Genomic DNA, 21143 nt, shown 5'->3' with positions numbered 1-21143 from the left:
GTTATCAGAGAGAATCCTAAAAGGTCTCATATGCACAGTTCTCAAGTGGTTCGGAGAATCCGAATAAAATGTCAGGTTGATTAACTCCAGTCCTCTTGAAAGGTAGCTCTAAACCAAACTACTTTGGTTAAAAATAACAGGAACAGTACCTCAAATCAGCGCCTAAGGGTAGAAGATTATGGAACAAAAGTTAATTTCACCTTGGCATGATACAACAGTCACCCCTCATCCACACCAACAATCAAATACAGGAGTTATCTGTTTAACAAACAAAAACCTACCTAAACAGCCCCACTCCACCTTTCTGTGTATGACCTGAAGTAGTCAAGTCTTCAACATTGGTGCTGGTGTATTAGCAATGGCTAGGTGTTTTGCTGTAGATGTTCTCAATGTAATGCTTTAAGCACTAGAGACTTGCTCAGCCTGTGCAATGGCAGGGAGGAAGCATATTGTTTCTATGGCAACTCTAGCAAGTGGTCCTGGGCACACAGATGGCTTACTGAAAATGGACTACAATGAATCATCATCTCTACTTGTGTGAGAGATATCTAATAAATATGCATCCACCATTTGAGTTGCTGAAGTACCACAGTGTGTTCTTTTATAGATATTACACATTAAGGATTCCCAGTCTAATGTGGAATATATACCACAGACTCACAATCTCCAACCCATCACTATCAGAAGTGTACACAGAAGATGGGTCAGGAGGTGGGGAAGACATTTGTAAGGGTGCAGGTGGTGGAGACTGACACACAGGTGGCATGGTGATTGCTAAAGACTTTTGTTAGTCAAGAAAATAAAGAGAACACCTAACTGTCCCTATTCCCTATTCACTATCTCTAAGAGGTGTTTCCCTGCCTCAAATAAAACGCTAAGGGTTCTGTCAGAATGTCCGAGTAAATCAATAGTCTGCGTCCTGTGTCAAACCCCTATTTCTGTCCCTTACACTTAAAACTAAACTAGAGATAAAGTAGACCTTCCTGTTCCAGAGGAATTACTCCCTTCTTTTGGACTGGGGATAAACGTTCACTTCCAGGTGTTGGCTTCCTCTTAGAGGAATGTCTCCTTCCCCAAGTGAAGATGTTCCTCCAACACAAAAGACAATGTTCCAGCACTTTTTTTGGCAGACACTCTGCCTATCTTTCAACACTTGTTATCAGAATGTCTTTACAGCTTTGGTTTCTAGGAGACTGACTCCCTTATCCTGGTATCTTGATTTTATAGTTCAACACAATCGGGGGAAATACTCAATTTCCCTGGTCTTGCTTACCAGGATAATTACTCTCTTCCCCTGGTCTCTTTTCACTTAGTTGCACAGTTGGACACTGCCAGGGGGAATCCCTCCCATCCCCTGGCCTCTCTTTCAGTTTGGTTACACAGTTCAAGGGTCCCAGACCCAGGCTTCCCCATCTCAAGGCTTGGGCAGACATGTTTCATTCTCCTGCCATGTACTGCTACAAGGAAGATGGTTTGTACTCCTCTTCCCTTGTGGCTGTGGGTACCAGACCTATATTTCTCTACAGCTTTGATTTGGCAGACCTGGATTACTCTCCTGCCAGTTACTGCCAAAAAGATGACTTTTACATCTTCTCTCTCGTGGGTGCAGGTCCCAGACCCGAGTTTTTTTACTGCGTTCATTTGGCAGCCCAGCTCCCCTGGTGACATCAAATCTTTGCATACACACAGTGGTATTGTCCCATACTGCAGGTACTTGCTTCTGTGTACTTTTTCCTAGGGATCCAGGTGGCTCTCTTGTGTCAGGGGAATGGAAAGTCTATCACCCAGAGTGCAGTCACAGGCATTTAGTCATTTATCTGTCCACAGGTCCACTTGTCCAAGATTAAGTGGCCTTTCTGGCATTCAGACTGCCGTTATATCTGATTAAAACTCCTTATTGTAAAACCCTGGTAAATCCTTGGTTCAGAAGCTTGTCAGGTACTGCCACAAAGAAAATATCCTGTAGGGATCTTCTTTTGTGGGTGCGGGCCCTAGACCCAACCTTTTCTCATTCTGTTTTTGGTACTTTTAATGCTTTCTTCTCCCTCAGGTGCTTCCTCCACACCCCTGCTCTGTGGTTTAAGTGTCTTCCATGACTCTGCTGTGCCCTCACCAACTGTCTCGGCAACCCTTCTACCTTTAGGGCCGCTGCCGGTGTGCTCTTGTCAGTCTCGGATTCTTCTGCTTTCTGTTTCGGGTTTCTCGTGGCTTCTCCCACTCTTTGTTCTGTTGTGCCGGCTCTGCAGCATTTGTTTTCTTCCAGAATGTGCATTTTCACTCAACTGTGCGGCCCCGCTGCATTGCACGCCTGGTCCTCTGCTTCTCGATCTTTCTGGTTGGTAGATCCATGGCAGACCTGGAAGGTATGCTTTTGCCTACCCGCTCCCGTTTCTGCCAACAGCCTCTTTTATTTTCAATGTCAGTGAGTCCTCCACTCGCAGTTCCTTCAGGGACGGCTTGACAACATGGTAAGTCCTTCTTTCATTTTTATTGTGAGCTGACATAAAAGACAAGACTGTTCATTAAAGTTCTCACCATTGCTCTTCCTTGTTCCGCACCGCCTCCTCATACCAGTATTTGTTAAGTAGGTGTCCCATATGTAGTTCCTGCTCTTCCTCTTCTCAGTAGTTATTATGGGATAGGAAGGTGTGCAGGGTGTGGGTGGTGGGATGGCATTCCACATTCTTCCAAGATGGTCTCCCTTGTCCTCACAGGGGAAGTTTCTCCCCATGAAATCCTCCCACTGAGTACCACCCCAGGGGAACTATCGGGTAGTGGCCTCACCACCCTGTCCTCATGGGAAGGGGATCACCATTGGGGAAAAGTGGCGACATCTTGGGATTCATCACATAATGTACTCCCTCATTAATAAAACATATAAGGTGAGTCTGATTACCCCTCTAATTATGCAATGTTTTGTGTTTGTGGCAATTTGTGCCTTTTAATCGTATACAATATGCAATAAAAAAAAAATTGTAACTAGCCTCTCTGTGCTGGGTTCATGATGTTAAGTAGTAATAATATCAAACAGTATTTGCTTAGTTTGTAACTATTCTTCACTCGAACCACTGGGGCAATGCAAAGAGGGGTAATCAGACTCACCTTATATGTTTTCTCCTTTTGATTTAGTTCCCTTTGAGTTCTGATCCCCAGAGACAAAAAATTGGGAACTTTACCTGGTTTAGGAAACACTCCCTGATTAATGATCCAACGTTTTGACATCTCTGGTGGTGGTGTATTGAGCACAGTGTTTGTTGCATTTTATAACTTCATTCCATCTTTGGACATCTGAAATGTGTCGTGTTCTGTTGAATTCTCATAGTTCTATTGCAGTTGAAAGGCAGCCAGTGCAATGTTATCTTTCATTGGAGTTATTGATCTGCATTCAAGGTGAAGAGCAGAAACGCTTTCCATCCACACTTTACACAATTCATTAAACACATCATTAGCCCCTATTCTGTTGAAAAGGCTAAGTCCTGAAGGTGCACCCATGCTAGTACCTTACTGAGTGTTGCATGAAAGAGTGTACCACATAATAGACATCAGAAAGCATGGCATAAAGAAAGCTCCACCTAAATCTTGGCTGTGAATGTGTTCATTATGAGTGATACCAGTGCATTGTTCATTATGCTGGTTCAGCATGTCCAATGTAAAATTCAAATAGTTGGCAATGTAAGTGTTCCGAGTTGCAATTTGCTGTGCAGCCTCAATTGGTTCAGCAAAATCTTACATTGTAGGCCCAAAAGTGTGAGCTGACATTCTGGGGCTAATAATCATGTCCGTCATGTGCTGGGAGTTCCTGATGAAACATGTCACCTAAACCTCAAGGACATGGGCAAAGCCAGGAACATGAATGGTCCTGTTACTTTGTCTGTTAGCAAAGATATTCAACCCACTGTCAGCGGCAACAAAGTCAACAGTTTAAAAGAGCATGGTGAAAGTGCTTTTTTTCTTTGCAACTTTGCCACCACCTTATTAACCGTCTTCTAGATGTCAGCTCCCCTGGTGACATCAAATCTTTGCATACACACAGTGGTATTGTCCCATACTGCAGGTACTTGCTTCTGTGTACGTTTTCCTAGGGATCCAGATGGCGCTCCCGTGTCAGGGGAATGGAAAGTCTATCACCCAGAGTGCAGTCACAGACATGTAGTCATTTATCTGTCCACAGGTCCACTTGTCCAAGATTAAGTGGCCTTTCTGGCATTCAGACTGCCGTTATATCTGATTAAAACTCCTTATTGTAAAACCCTGGTAAATCCTTGGTTCAGAAGTAATATTAACTGGGAGCTTCACAGCAGTGATCAGCCTTACTCATGAACTGATGTAAATCAGTGTTATAACAAAATACTACAGCAAAAGGTCAATTCATAAAATTGCCAGCATGTTAGCAGCAAGTACACTTTGTCATGCAACCTGGATATTTCTGTCCATGCTAATTCACCTCCATGTAACTGACATGGTGCTTAGGCGTAGTATCAGCATGAGGAGCGAAGCTTGGCTTAGCATATAGGACACTGCTGACATATCAGCCATGCTTTCTGATGTAAGAGTAAGGGCAAGGGGTGGGATGGTGAGTAACTGTTGGGGGAGTGTTGCACTTGAGAGCATGCTTGTTCATGGCACTCCAGTGCATGGTGCAGAATGATGTGGTACCACAAATATTTGGTGCACAATAGGGTCCCTGGCCTAGCTACCAAGCAGTTCACTTACACAGAGTGCATATGGCAACATGTTTTTGATCTTTGCTGTAGGTAAAAATATTTCACATTTCGGGTTTTTGCTGGTGGTGGAAGACATATCTACTATGCATATCATACAGCGAAGGTGATGGTGAGGTGGTGGTTGCGGTGGTGGGATTGGTGGTCGGGCTACCAGACATCGACTTTTTACACTTGCAGATCTTTCTGGTTGCATTTGAAAGACATCGTACACAGGTTGATAAGTAGCTTCCCTCCCATTTCTGTAAATTTATGTTATCCTCTTCTGCTTCTGTACAAGTGGTTTTCGCAATAATGTGTTGCTTCTTCCTGCACTCGAATGGGTCATAATGCAGGCCTCCCCATTGCAATCAGAAGCTGCCGCAGCTAATGTAAAATGCCCTCTTGCCACATGAGTCCTCTTCCCCCATGCAAGTGTAGGCAGTCAAAATATTCTGACACTCAAAATGGTTATGACACAATCTCCTGCCTACAAAGAATTCTAAGGATGTCTACACAAGCAACAAGTATGCGGATTAGCCACGACAAGATGAAACACTCAGCTACAGATGCTGAATACAACCTCCTCCAATTACCAGAAAAATTCAATAACGTTTCTACACATACAACACATATATTCTAAGACAATTTAGTCACAACTTTGCAAGCAAAAGTATTTAGACGACCCCAATAAAATGACATGCTTTTTTACAGCCACTAAATGTATTCTGCTGCTTACCACTTCCTCCAAACTATGAGGGAGGATAGCTCAGCAGCAGCGTGCTCGCCTTGGAAGCAAGATGACACGGAGCAACACAGGTTCGATCCACAGGTCTGCACTTAGAAACCTCAGGTTATTAGGCACGTTATAAATAACCTACGATATCATATCATGATGACGTGTTGTTGTCCTCAATCTAACTAAACCCCATATGTTTATGTCAGGCAATGTAAGTAGTAGTCACACAATACCCCTTCCCAAACCTCCCACACAGTTTGGAAAAGCCTATTTTAGTGAAAGGCTAATAAGGTTTATGGTCTGGAGGAGGTTGGTGTGTAGCCGATATGTTTGCCTAGGCTTAGTTGTGAGTATAATAACGACTCCACAGCAAGATCATACTCCCTCACTCATCACAGGAACTTCAATAGAAAAGACCAATGGGTGGAGTGGGAGTCTTTTTCTGTATTGAGGACCTCATGGGCTCAAGGAATGTCAGAATTGAAAACAATCTGCCTGGATAAAACTGCAAAAGAAATTTAGAGCAAGACAGGAGACTTATCGGCCTATCACCATCCCCATACCACCATTCAGCAAGCGTGTTGCACATTTACCTGGTCTTCCTGGTGGCATAGCCTCATAGCTCCACTTACTGTGCTTGAATGTGTTCCAGAATGTCATGCAGTGGGAACAATTATTTATAAAGTGCCCCCAGATCCTTCTCAAGTCTGCCTTTTTCCCACTAATTAGGCCTCATTACGACCCTGGCACTAATGGGTTAACGGCGCCGTAAAAGGCTGCTGCGCCGTTAACCCATTAGCGCCTAATTACGAGGTCCCTTTGCGGGACCCGACCTCAACGGCTGGTCTAGACCAGCCGTTAAAGTAAGGACCCGCAAAGGGACCTTCGCGGTAAGTATGGTACTGCAATTTGCGGTACCGTACTTAGCTCCTTCGCCATTCCCATTATGCCCTATGGGGCAAAAATGGGAATGGGGACGGGCCATGGGGAAATGGGGAAATACCGCCCCGCCAACCTTGAAATGGGGCGGTATTTCCCCATTTCACCATGGCGGACACGTTAGGATACCGGCACCAACCATGGTGCTAATAGTGCCATGGTTTAGCGCCGGTATCGTAATGAGGGCCATTGTGTTGAGTATGCTATTTTCTTTGGAGGTACAAATTAACCTCACGTAAACCTTGAGTGTCCCCCACATATCCTAGCCCTCCCCTTCCACTGAGTTCATGGTGTTTCACCGGAATAGTTGAATTTCCTCAAACGAGGTTTGGAAGGCAACATCTGGAATGAGTCTCTTATACAGTACCAAAATGAGTGGCATCTTTCAGAGTCGGGCAAGGATAATATGACTTGAACTTGAGACTCGTCGGACAGTGTCTTAGGGAGGATTGTGGTCGAGTTGACATGGCTGAACAATGGGGTTAGCCAGACATTTCCTATTCTCTAAAATGCATTATACACAAATATGGTAAATTCCCTTTTCTTACTTTCTAGGTGTCTAATAGCAAATGCATACACTCCATGAGGGTAAGAATCTTTATAAATGCTTTAGGGGTGAGTGGTGAGGGTGTGTCCCAATCAGGGTAAATGGACAGGGTAAAGTCACCTCACTATACGTTTAAATAATGTAAAACCTGGTGCAATAGTTGCATACCAGTACAGTTAATGTACTCTGGCATGCAATAATTGAGGGCATGTACATTCACACAAACTGTATTCTGGCCCTGGAAATCACCTGGTGCAAGATGGAAGGTGCCCTCCAGTTTCCAAATCACCTTATGAAGCAAGAAAGCTGGGTTACTCTGAATCAGTGTTGCCGCCCCTCTTACTCTGGTGGTAGATGAGGTGAAGTATTCCTGGGAAACATTTCTTTTCTTTAGTATGTGTATGACATGTGTTTCTTGTAAATAGAGGACATTGGTCCATGCTGCTTGACTTATTGCATGCCTTGTCTGGATTATCTCTGATTGTTTAGCCTGCTAATATTCCATGAGATAATCCCAAGCCCCATCTCTGGGGTGTACAACGTGACCACTGTCAAACTGCACCTTCTTTGAGAGTTGCAAGGTGGACCTCATTCATAGCAGTGAGCTGGCAATGACTCCCTGAGCTCTGTGATACTGGTATCCTGAAACAATCAATGACAAAACTGAAATAAAATGTCTGCAGACTTCTTGATCAGACATTGGTCAAAGGTCAGATTGTTCTCTTCTCCCCTGAGAAAAAGCCCACAAACACAATGGTGTTTTGCTGCCCATGAGATATGACGAATGATAATAATGTTGGAGATACTGGTTTGTGCATTGTTGGGTCACATCTGCAACACACTGGAAAACATCAAATGCTATCCAAACAGCAAGGCAAGGGATAGATAGCAGAGCATCGGTTTTGTCGGGACAGGGAGGCAACAAGGAACAGTGGGCTCAGTTCAACAGACCTGACATCTTGTAATTCTGATTATGCAAATAGACCAACGTTGTCTGTACTCAGTAAGTATAGAGGTCAATGATGTCATACTAGATTACAGAGTTCAGAAATGAAGAGTGTTCCCAGAAGCACTGCGTGTACTAGAATTAGTATAGTGGACATTTGTACCAGGTGGTCCCATTTACAAAACCCCTCTACTGTGAAAGTGAAACACTGTTCTTTGCCCTGACGAAGGATTTTTAGTCAGGTAGGAAAAAGCTTAGTATATTTGTTGCAATCAAAACATTTCCTGGAAGACTGCACTGATTGACTTAAGCCCAAGTAGATAGGGAGATGTGTGTCTTGGTTTTGGAAGCGCCTTTATTTGTTTCCATGCATAGGTTCAAGTCTGTTACAGATGCTCAAAAACCTGGGCAATGGGGACCAAGAAAGCTGTGTTCCCTCTACACTTGTAAATGCTAGTAGAAGAAAGACCTTCCAAGAACCTTGTGCGGGAACATTTCCAGGGTGGTCTCCATGGTGATCCGCTGCCCTGGACTCAGGAATGCCAATGATGCAAATATTGTTTTGACTGCAGTGACTTTTGAGGACAACACTCTTAGGGATTTCTATCAGAGCACCGTTCTTAGGGGTACCTAATGTTGATTTCAAGTACTGAATTGTGTTTACTATTGAACTATTTCAGTGCTCTTCCTTGTCCATCCTCTCAGAGAGATACACAACTCATTGTACATAATACAAATATATTGGCTCAAATGAAGCATCTTTAGCCTGTTCTGTCTATGAGTCTTACCTCTTCTCCAAAGTGTTAAGCTCTAGTGAGTAGAATGCTGGTTCCAGAAAGTGTCCTTTGTGAGGGTGAGCGGTGTTAATTTGTCTTTGTCATTGGGAAAAGCAAACTGTAGTTTTTCATACCAGAGGTGTCTTTGTGCTTTGGCCACTGATGATGCCATGGGATACATTTAGTCCGCAGTGCAGAGTGACACACTTAGTTCCCACTTTTAGAGCTCCAGAAACACACAGTAGGTACTGGTAGTGGATCTCTAGTTCCCCCTATACTTTGTTAATCAGCCATTAAAGAAAATATTCTGCTTATAAATTAAGGTCTTGGCAGCCTTGCTACCCAATATAGATGTCTTTGAGTCATTCTGAAATAACCTTCACAAATATTTGCGTTATTGGCTCATGACTTTTTTCATTTCAACCATTAAGATGGCTCAGAACCTGGACATTAACCATTGGTATTGCCCCACATTATGTGCCATGTGATCAACCCTGTACCCCTCCCTGTTTGATTTTTCACCTACTTAACCTTTCTCTCCAGGCAGTGCTCCTGCTAATTATTTCATGACCAAGGATTTCTGGTTGAACTATCCTTTCTGTCATGGGACCAAGCATGTATATGGTCTTTCCTCAATCTATATGGCTTGGCGATGGTTTGGAGGGTTTCCCAGAGAGAAGCCAGAGGTTAAGATTAATTTTAAATGTTCCAGCAGCCACCTCTTTTTACTTTCTGTAGTCACCCTGCAAGGGGCGGGTATGCCCAGATGTGGGCCCCAAGCTTTCTGAGACTAAGGACCCAAGCTACCCTCACTGATGATGTCCAATGAGACAAACACATGTATGTGCTTGCTCATGATCTCATTCAGTAGCAATGTGCATACAGTTTTACATCTTTCTTTGATGGCTTGGCAGGCTGAGATGGTCTGGAGGGTTGCCCAGAGTGATGCAAGAGATTAAGATTAATTCTAAACCTTCCAGCCATCGCCTTGTTCGTTTTTCTAGTAGTTCCTTCATCAGCATCTCTTGTCTGTTGCAGTCCCCCATGCCTTCTGTCCTCTTGGCATACATGAAGTAAATATAATGTGGTCTGCTACATTTGTGAAGGAACTCCCTTTTTGGAATCCATGTCATCCATGTTTGTTTTGTTTTTTTTTTTAAAACAGAGCACTTGCTTGAAGCACAAACAGTCTATCAGCAATGAAACGGCCTTTCTAACTGGTGCTAGTTATTTTATAAGACCAGCAGCATGCTACACTGGCAATGAAAGGCATCAGTGACCACTTTAAAGGCTGTTTTTTCTAGGCAATAACATGCCATTAAATCGATTTTCAAAATTTTACATATTGCATGCATATTTGAAACTGCTTACAAAAGTATGCAGGTCCTATCGAAGATATGTTTGTAATGATAAATCGAAATGATAGTTAGAAGAGCACATTGTGCAAAGTGCATCATAAACACTGCTCTCTCCCTCGATTTGGTAGCAGCTTTGAAAGGGTTGAAACACAGATGTTCAAATTAATCCTTAAATACATAAATAAATGGCATCAATGACATTTGTGATGTCATCTTTGATGTTCTGGGTGTTAGTCTTAGCAATGCATGGTGGTGGCGCGAGGTATGGTTGTTCAGTTTACCATAACTGGGGAATTTCAGAGTTTTTTTAGTTTTACTTGTAACCATAACGTTCCTTTAACACAGTTTTTTCATTGAATTTCATAGGTTTTATTAGTGTAACTTAACCATAATGTCCCTTTAAGAAAGGTTTTCAGTGAGTTTCATAGGTTTTTATTAGTGAATATATATGTGAATATGTTGTTGATTTGTATGTGCTTCTTGTTGTTCATATGAGAGTGTCTGGACAAGATACACCTGAACGTTACCTCATTCTGTTTGTGTTTTCAACTGTGCCCACCAGTGAGTACCAAAATCCAACCAGCAGCCATTTGTAGAGCACCATATAGTACCATGTGTAGGGGCTATTAACGGTGCGATTCCTCCTTTTTTGTAATTATCTCACCAGAGATCAACAAAATCACCAAAAGCATAGGGGAAGCATTCCTACAGAATGAAACTGAGGACACACTCTACAATAAGACGCGTAGTTCCTTAGCATGATATGTACACTCACTTCCTTGGCAAGTAGGAGTCCTGAGAATCTGCTGGGAATTGTGACTGACCAATGGTATATGAGTTGCAGTGGTGCCAAAATTACCATCCAGGATCACAGATTCTTTCATTTAAATGAGAATATTGTCATTGGGCTATATGCACAAGGCATTGTGCCTAGGCGGTTCTGCCTCTCTCACCCACTGTGGATGCCCAGTTTTAGGGGCCGCCCAGGCAAATCTGTACAATCTGCTAAAATCTAGAAGAGTGTCTCACCCCATCTTAACAGAAGTCGAGCAGGCCTTGCAGCACTCAGTGGCTTCGAGGTAGGGTGAATTCAGAGGGATTTTACCTTTTTCAATTATTTTGTTTTTGCATTTTGCAGCTCTGGCTCAGGGAGCAACAACACAGCCAGCCTGGAAGGCAATTGCCCCCTTTCCCCCTTTGCAGCCCGCCCATGCAGCAGGCCTTGTAAGAAGGATGAAGCCCATCAGCTTACACCTTTTTAGAATATCCCCTCAAACATTCTGTTTATATAATTGCACAATAATTATGCGTTTGGTGGGAGGTACTGATTGGTAACGGCCCACCAGCCAAGATAATGGGCCTGGACCCAGCACCAGTTTTCAAAGTGGCTGGCAGGTGGCTACCACCCAAAAACGCCTGCCAATATGTGTCATTATGGCAGTTAGAACCCTTGAACAGTCCCCATGGTACTAATTGCTTTTTTGTCTTAGAAGCAATGGGGCGCACAGAGAGCGCAACCCATGTCTTGCCTCATATGAATCTACAGCAAAGGTGTCTGTCCACTATGGAAATGGTGGACAGATAACGCTGGTGGGACCACTAACCTATTTCTATGGTGGGCAGACACCTTCCCAGAAGGAATGGAGGCTCTCCAGTGCAGACTGGCACCCGGTGTGGAACTGGGGTAGAGGGTGTCGGAGGGGGCATGCAGGGCTGGAAGAGAAGGGAGGCGTCAAGAAGTCGTGTGGAAGGGCTGGAGAAGGCAACTAGGATTCTTGGAACATGGGCATGTGCTAATAGATCAAACGCTCCATCTGGGCAACCTCACTTGTTGTGTGATCCCCGCCTGGTTCAAATGTTTGTTACTGCAATTCAATCTACATGGTGTTTTACTGTGAGTTAAGACAAGTAATGCTAGCTTGGGCAAGCTACTTTGTAGAACCTTTGCATGCAGGAGAGTCCAAAGATACTGAGATGATGCATTTGCACCTCTTTTTGTTGACATGCAAATCCAACAGGGCAATAACAAGTTTATTTTTCCTTGTTCATTCCAGGTGCTCAAAATGAGCTACAACAAGCTGAAAGTGATTTCAGGCCAAACCTTCCAGGGCCTTTCCGGACTAATGAGGTTGCACATTGACCACAACAAAATTGAGTTGATCCACCCCAACGCATTCAATGGCCTAACCTCTCTGAGACTGCTACATTTAGAGGGAAATCTGCTACAGCATCTTCATCCTCACACATTCACAACCTTTGGATTCTTGAATGTTTTCAGACTATCGACCCTCAAGCACCTTTATTTGTCTGAAAACAAGATTACGACTCTTCCAGAGGCGATGATCGAGTCTCTGCCTATGCTGGAGAGCCTGTTCCTTCATGGGAACCCATGGTCATGTGACTGTAGATTGAGCTGGCTTCTTAAGTGGGATCAGCAGTCTGGCGGTAAGGACACTTATGCCATGGTGTGTTCCTTCACCATTGGCACTGCTACTTGTGGTTCTTTTTTAATGACAATGTTTACCTTTCAGTGTGAGAATGCGATATAAACGTGTGTCATCAAGGAGTATGGATCAATAGAACAGCCACTACAGCGAAAAAAACATTGTGTGCAGACACCCATCATACAGCAAAATAGTTCAAAATATTTGAGCATTAACTTGAGGGAATTGTCTACATTATAAAATACAATTAGATATAATTGGGCATGCAGCATTGAACTTTGAATTTATGACACACAGTAGACCAACATAACGTTAAGGATGTGGGGCAAAATCCCTTGGCTCACAAAAAGGAGATTGTTTTCATGATTTTAAAGGACATATTTGAAGTATGTGCAAAGCCAAAGCTATCATGAAAATACTATTATCCTGATATCGTAATCGCCATCTCTTTATCAAAATACTGATTGACTAATGGTAATGGCAACGTTTGGAGAAACGGGAGACGCAACAGGGTCTTTAGACATGATTCACAAATATTGGCTGTGGGGAAGGTTTTTAGTTACTCATGCACATCTCAGGATTGCACTTGCTATCTTATTATTAAATCCCAAAGTCCAAAACTGGAGAAAATCAGGAGATGCCTGGAGCATTTTTGAGGTGCAATTTAGGTAAAGCTTTGTGAATCACATTTGCACGCAATGCTCTCATAGATTCTCCAGGCAACTGCAGATTTCCTCTATTTGTACGATTTGTAAATCATGTATAAGCTGGCATGTGCAAATCAGAAGGGCCCATGGCTACTTCCTAAATTGTTCCCGTGCAAATCTTTGTCAGTGAGCAGATTTGTTTCTTTCCTGGGTTTTTCCTTTTCCCCTCACTTACAGTCAGGACCAATGCAGAGTACTCATAGAAAATAAAGAAGAGCACATTGAACATAGCTCAGTTAATGATTCAACAGAAAAGCAATGTTTCATTGCCCACTGTCAATCAAAGCAATCAGGAAGGAAAAACTATAAGCAGGAGAAATTAAAAACTGCAAGTATAGCAAGTTAAATTGTTGTATTTGATATAATTGCTGGAAATAACATCAAGGGTGAATGGATATTTTTTTAAAGGAACTAAACACCCCCCCAACATATATTAGGACTGGTGCAATTACATAACCAAACTCCAGTCCTAGAATATTTGGGGAACCTTGTTGGATAGTGCCTTTTTAAAATAAAATCAAGTCACCCTCAATGTTATTTAATTATTTACTAGCTGTTCCCAGCGTAAAATGCACCATTCTAGCATATCTTAAAGGTCAATATCAGTCCATAATTCATAGGGTCACTTCTGTCACCCTTCTTAAATATCGGGATTACCACTGATTGCTTTCAGGAAGTGGGCATAGGTCCCTGTGACTTATTAAGGGCCATTGAAAAGGCAAAACATACCTGTCTTATTTTGAATTTGAAAGGCATATTTGTATCAGATCAAATGAGAGGTATGCACTGTATAAGAACAGTATCTAAATTCCATCGATTACACAGGCCTCTAAGATGTGACTTTGTAGATGCATTAGTGTCAGCCCGGTTCCATTACAGAGACCCTGTGATGACATACGATTGAGTAGTAGCATAATTACAGCATCTACTTTCAGTTTTAGCTTGTGAGGAGGCATTCGTCCAACAGCGTTTCGCTCTTTAGAGACTAAAACGTTGTGCTGGTAATTAACTGTTAATTGACACTGGAATTGCTGTGCCCGGTGTGAAGAGAAGTGGTGTACCTTGAAATTATTCAGAATGTTTGCAATAGTGGAAGGTGAAGGTGACCACGTAGAACTGTGCTCATTCTGTTTGTTAAAATGATCGCTGTTGTTGAATTGGAATTGCACACAGAGGTGAAGTTTGCCATTTGGACAGCAGAGGGCAACTTATACTGATAAATTGCATCAGTTGAGTAAGGAAACATACCTCAGCATTTTATATACATAGATTTCTTTTTTTTCATTTATACAGTGCATTAAACCCAGGGTCATCAAGTCACTGTTACAAAACCAGGTACTCACAAAGGATTACAGAAAGTAAATTTGTCAGGCAGACTCAGGTTCACAGATTATACAAACAACCATGTTTTTCGAGTTCTCCACAAGATCCAGTAGAATTGCACAGCTCATAATGCCAAGAGGAGTATGTTCCATTGTTTGGCTGCAATTGTCGGTGAGCTAGAGCCTCACGCTTTTGTCTGTTTAAATGTGGGATGGATGAGGCGGTGAGTATAGGCTGCCCTGGTGGATCTGGACAAGTTTTCTTTCATAATTTTCTGCAAGAGGTAAAGAGGAACCATGTTGTAGAGATATTTGACTGTGATTGACGCTTTGAATAGAATCCAAAGCAAGCGTCACTGTTGCATTGGTTTTGTTGGCGAGATAGAAGATGAGGTTGAAAGTCCCGAAGTGTACCTCTCATAAGAGTCGCCTGAACGGTTGCCTTTTTACTCACTGTTCCCCTGAACTTGTTCCCTTCTCTTCATATAAGGCCTTAAAGGAATGTGAATCCCAGATGTGCACATTAGTGGCACTAAGCTGCTCAGGATTGGGGTGCAGCAAATGCACCCTGCCCCTCCAAATCCCCCAGGTTAGTCTCCTCGCACTGTGGGCTTTGTGGGCTCAATTGGTTGGTGGCAGCCTTCTTGTAAGTACAAAATCATGAAAAACTAAAAAGAAGGAAGCCCACAATTAAATATGTGTATGGTTGGCTAGACCAGTAAACCAACCACGAAGACCTCTATATGTGGTGAAACACTGCCAGTATGTGAGACTTCTTTTATTGACCAGGTGAGGGCCAGCAGCATGCACTCTGCCCTTTAACCAGTCGGACCAGCTAATTGACAAACACTGAAGATTCTCTGCCCTCATGCATCTCTGACCGCTGTACTTATCGTACTCTGATGATGATGATGATGATGAGGGCACTCGATAACTACGATTGATGACAACCAGCAGTATCTGTGACATGTACCTGTGCCAAGAATCTTTCAGTATGCTATCAAAATCATCAAAATCCAGAAAGATGAAATGTTCAGGATTTGCTAGACCATTTTGGCCTGCTTCATTGCCATCCTTCAATCAGAGAAGCTGTTGAACACTACACTGTCAACAGGACAGTAAGAACCCCTTCAAGTCTTTGCTAGTGCTGTCATAAGAACCATTAGGATGCCTCAGACAGGTCTGATGATTAAAAGAAAACCTGACCATGAGATTCCAAAGTGTGGCATTGGGCCTTTTCAGGAGAATCTGCGCTCTTGCTGACATGTTATCACAGGAGGCATAGGGATCCCCCATAAATTGACATGCATTATTTCTGATTGCATTCAATGTGTATATAAAAATTCTATTTTGTTAAAAATATTCAATGTTTGCTAACATTCTAATATCAGGGTCATTTCATACAAAAATATTTCATGCTCTATCAGAATCAAGAATGTTTTGCTTGATTCTTCTACCCTGTTCCCCCTCCACCCCCTCTAGCCTACTTCTGCTGGAGTCTGTCTTGATACATTCTGGTTTCACCATCACCGTCTTGCGGCCAATGCTGGATTTTATTTTTATGGACTTCATTGATTCACGGTGCGTCACCCTTTCTCAACTCTCATGCTGGACTTCCTTTGCATCTTGTACTCGTGGTGGCCCTGAATCATGCTGCTCCCATCGTCATCTTGGATCCTGGCTTGCAACATTATGTGTTACTACTGAATTCTGCAATTGTATTCGCTCTCCCCTCTTGCTTCTCCACTTTTTTTGACTGCTTACTCTGTTCTCTCTTCTTCTCCCTTCTCCCTTTTCCTGTCCCCTCCCTTCCTTCCCTCACTTTCTTCTATGCACTTACTCTATCAAAATTGTCCCTGGACCAAGAATGATAGCAACCTCGTCTGTCGCCTCCCCTTACTTGCCCCCCTCCCCCTCTCCAGCACTATCTGAAATGTCATCCAGTCGAGTACGATAGTCGCTTTTTTGCATTCCTTCCCTCCCTTTCTGCACCCCTGTCCCTCACCTTTTGTTTTTCTCTGACTCTGCCAGAAATGTCGTTGGGCCTAGTACGTTAGTCGCCTGTCTGTTTCCATTACCTTCCCACTCTCCCCTGCCTTCCTTATCTATGTCTTAGCTCTTGCACCATCTGAAATGTCGTCAGGCCGAGTACGATAGTTAATTTCACATTCTTACTGTTCATGGCCTGTAAGAATGTCATTGTATTTTCCCTTGTTCCCTCCCTTGCCTTGAAGCGCTTTGAAACACATTGTGTATAAGCACTATATAAATAAACTATCATATCATATCATATCATCATGGTATCGTTGAATAAAAACTATATATATATATATATATATATATATATATATATATATATATATATATATATTCAGTGAAAAAACTTTGTTAAAGGGACGTTATGGTTCCAAGTAAAACCGAAAAACCCTTGAAATTCGCCAGTTATGGTAAGCTAAGCAACCATAACTCGCGCCACCACCGTGCACTACTAAGACTAACACCCAGGACATCAAAGATGACATCACAAATGTCATTGATGACATCACATGTGAATGTACTTTTCATGAAATATGTGTACAAGGGATTCTTATTATAATGTTGCGAAACAAGTGTCAAGGATCATTGCAATAAATATCATACCCTAATCAGTGCATTGAACGATGCATTGATATAAATAGCATTCTATTATGGGGTTCTATCTAGTATACTAAGCTACGCATACAGAAACATAACATTGTGTGCAGTGTACAAGATGAAGGTATAATATTCATAATGTTAATATGTTGAATAATGAAATGATAATTGTTTTCTTAATAGATTTTTGTGTACTGTGAAATATGTAATAAGTAGCTAATAAAACACATGTATTACATAATTGCATTACTATAGACAAAACACAAAGACACAAGAACACATACCAATATGGGTATATATAGGGAAAGTGAAGTTAGCAAAAAAGCACAAGTAGTAGCAGAAACAATTCATAATTTAACTGATTATGTTCATGCAAATAAATGATTGCTCTGTTTCAAAGCTGCTATTTACCTTAGGTATATGTATCACTTGATGTGATTGGACCCTAAGGAAAGTAGTGTGAGTACAATGTATACAAATATGACCATATACAGGGAAAGTACAGCCATTAAAAAAAAAAACAGAACTATCAGAAAGTGCTCATAAATCTATTGATTATCTTTATGCACAAAAAGGATTGCTGTCTTTCAAGCTTGTGTCTTCCCGTATGTATATGTTTCATATGATGTGACTGGACTCTAAGCGATTACTGTAAGAACCTACTTGAAGGATACGTCTACAAATAAAATAAGATTTTTAGTTTCTGACTGTTACTGAAGAAAACCATGTGGAACCATAACGTCCCTTTGACAAAGTTTTTTCACTGAATTTCATAGGTTTTTAGTAGCGCAACTTAACCATAATGTCCCTTTAACAAAGTTTATTCATTGAATTTCATAGGTTTTTATTAGTGCAACTTAACCATAATGTCCCTGTAACTTTTTTAACTAAATTTTAAAGGTTTTTATTAGTGCAACGTCACCATAACATCGTTTTCAATAGATGAAGACCACTAACATCTTATGTCCTCAAAGTGGGAACGCCGGGTGGTAAAAAAAACAAAAAGATTTTCCTTCCTACACCGGGACGCCTGCGGCGTCCCGGTGTAGGAAGGAAAATCTTTTACCAAGATGGCCACCATAGAAAGGGAAGGCGGGGTGTATAAAGAACACAACAGGGCATGAGCGGGGGGTGAGAAGGAACAGGGTACAAACGGGGCATGAGCAGGGGGTGGGGGGAAAAGGAAGGAAACACGGGGCATGAGCGGTGGTGGGGGGAACGCGAGAGAGACACGGGGCATGAGCAGCGGGTGGGTAGGAACATGAGGGAGATACGGGGTATGAGCGGGGGGTGGGGAGGAACACGAGGGAGACACGGGGCATGAGCGGGGGGGTGGGGGGGTAACACAAGGGAAACAGAGGGCATGAGCGGGGGGTGGGGGGAACACGAGCGAGACACGGGGCATGAGCGGGGGTGGGGGGCAACAGGAGAGAGACACGGGGTATGAGCGGGGGGTGGGGAGAATAGGTGACAGACACGGGGCATGAGCGGGGGATGGGGGAACAGGAGACAGATACGGGGCATGAGCGGGGGTGGGGAGAACAGGAGACAGACACAGGGCATGAGCGGGGGGTGGGGGCAACAGGAGACAGACACGGGGCATGAGTGGGGGGGTGGGGGGAACAGGAGAGAGACACGGGGCATGACCGCAGAGTGGGGGGGTACAGGAGACAGACACGGGGCATGGGTGGGGGCAACAGGAGACAGACACGGGGCATGAGCGGGGGTGGGGGGAACAGAAGACAGACACGGGGCATGAGCAGGGGAGTGGGGGGAACAGAAGATATACACGGGGCATGAGTGGGGGGTGGGTGGCAACAGGAGAGAGACACGGGGCATGAGCGAGGGGTCGGGGAGTACAGGAGACAGACACAGGGCATGAGCATGGGGTGGGGGGCAACAGGAGAGAGACACAGGACATGAGCGGGGGGGTCGGGGGTACAGGAGACAGACACCGGGCATGAGCGGGGGTGGGGGGCAACAGGAGAGAGACACGGGGCATGAGCGGGTGGGGACAACAGGAGACAGACACGGGGCATGAGCGGGGGGTGGGGTGAAGGGGAGAGAGACACAGGGCATGAGCAGGGGTGGAGGGGACGGAGAGAGACACACGGGGCATGAGGGGGTGTGGGGGGAGGGAGAGAGACACACGGGGCAAGAGTGGGGTGGGGGGAGGGAGAGAGACACACGGGGCATGAGCGGGGGTGGGGGGAGGGAGAGAGACACACGGCGGGACATGAGCGGGGGGTGGGCAGGAGGGGGAGTGACACACGGGGCATGAGCGGGGAGTGGGCGGGAGGGGGAGAGACACACGGGGCATGAGCGGGGGTGGGGGGGAGGGAGAGAGACACACGGGGCATGAGCAGGGGTGGGGGAAGGGAGAGAGACACACGGGGCATGAGCGGGCAGTGGGGGGAAGGGGAGAGAGACACATGGTGCATGAGCGGGGGTGGGCGGGAGGGGGAGAGACACACGGGGCATGAGCGGGGGTGGGGGGGGAGGGAGAGAGACACACGGGGCATGAGCAGGGGTGTGGGGGGAAGGGGAGAGAGACACACGTGGCATGAGCGGGGGTGGGGAGGAGGGAAAGAGACACGCGGGGGTGGGGGGGAGGGAGAGAGACACACAGCGTTCGTGTGCAGGCAGCAGATCCCGCTCCTCGGCCCTCCGCTGGCCACCGTGTGCCGATGGCGTGAGCAGGGGGCTGGAGGAACAGGGACGGATTTACACCAAATTTGCGGGGGCTTGGTCCCGAAAGCGTGCTTTGCTTTATTCGGTGTAAATCCAACACAAAACATGTTGGGCATGTGAAGTAGGGTAGCATCTCTACTTGAGAAATGATTTGTATGCACTGTTCGCACTTTGAGATTTGTGGTGTTTACAGCTACATGTTTACTTAGCACGGGAACACTTTACCTTTGCACTTTGCACTTAATGGTCCTTTTTACTGTAAACGTTTTAGATGCATGTAACTGTGTCATTGTTGATCTATGTGTTTTTTATGGCTATGTGAAATAGAACTCTCAGGTCAAGTCTTTTGGTGAATACAGATATGTATTTGTTGATGGGTAATACAAACTGTAAGGTTAATTATAACCCCCTGTTTAGATATATTTATTCTACTTGCACTAGCAGCCCAAGAGGTTGTTGTTGTATTTAGTGGGAATAATCAGGGTGACCCACGACTAAATGATGTGTGTCAGGATTAGGGATATATATATATAAATATATATATATCTTCCAATTGGTCTGCAGTCTTGTGAGCATTACAATCTATTGCCCCAATTGCGGGGTAAATTCGATCTGCTGCACCCAACAAGGGTTTCACAATCTAATCCCTTTTGTTTCTGGATTTTAGGTGGTCAGCTCTATTAGTGTCCAGCTTGACCACTTAGGCCCCTTATATCAACATTCCAACGCGGAAAGGTACTCAGCCACTTGCTTGAAGCTGCCCAATCCTACCTATGAACAAAAAACAGCAATTATCTGTTAGGTACTCTGTCTAGAATATCTTCTGTCTGTCATCTATCTGTTCCTCTGGCCTTGCTACTGACAAACGGGAATAGTCCAACTTGTTCACTTGCCGAAACCCTTCTAGTAGTTGTGATGTAGCTGCAACACAAACAAATGCACATATCATTAGAGTCTGACTCAGAGGATCATGACTATATTAAGTCAACAGTCGGTGTCCTCCCCCATATTGTATTGCTTACTTTTTAGGTGCCATACAAGCCGAGCTGGCATATTCTTAAAATCATGAGGCCGATCTATGGAAGTTTGTGAGTGTGTGCCGCTATCACTGCTGCATGATAACCATCAAAGAAGTTAAACATCTCCCACATCAGACTTTCTGTCTCTATGTTTGTTTGTTTGTTTATTTGTAGGGCACCCAAACCCTTAGGTAGCTGGGCGCACAAGGTGACAAGATAACTTATAGCTTGGTTACATTTGTCATGGACAGAGGCATATACATATATATATAATTACAGTTTTACATAGATACAGATATGTACAAGATCAAAAGTTGATTG

At 43.9% G+C, this 21143-nt stretch overlaps 1 protein-coding gene across 1 annotated transcript in view; it reads left to right on the top strand.

Annotated features, from left to right (window-relative positions):
* Nucleotides 1–21143, top strand: part of MXRA5 (matrix remodeling associated 5) — a 311432-nt gene that overhangs the window by 248223 nt on the left and 42066 nt on the right. Inside the window, exon 4 of the mRNA XM_069640707.1 lies at nt 12060–12450. Within this exon, the coding sequence (XP_069496808.1) occupies nt 12060–12450 (391 nt within the window). The remainder of the gene's footprint in view (nt 1–12059; nt 12451–21143) is intronic.

This window comes from Ambystoma mexicanum, chromosome 7q, assembly GCF_040938575.1.
Source record: "Ambystoma mexicanum isolate Mex_15411 chromosome 7q, UKY_AmexF1_1, whole genome shotgun sequence".
NCBI classification, from domain to species: domain Eukaryota; kingdom Metazoa; phylum Chordata; class Amphibia; order Caudata; family Ambystomatidae; genus Ambystoma; species Ambystoma mexicanum.
Note: the sequence above shows the minus strand (reverse complement) of the source record. Positions and strands in the feature narration are given on the sequence as shown.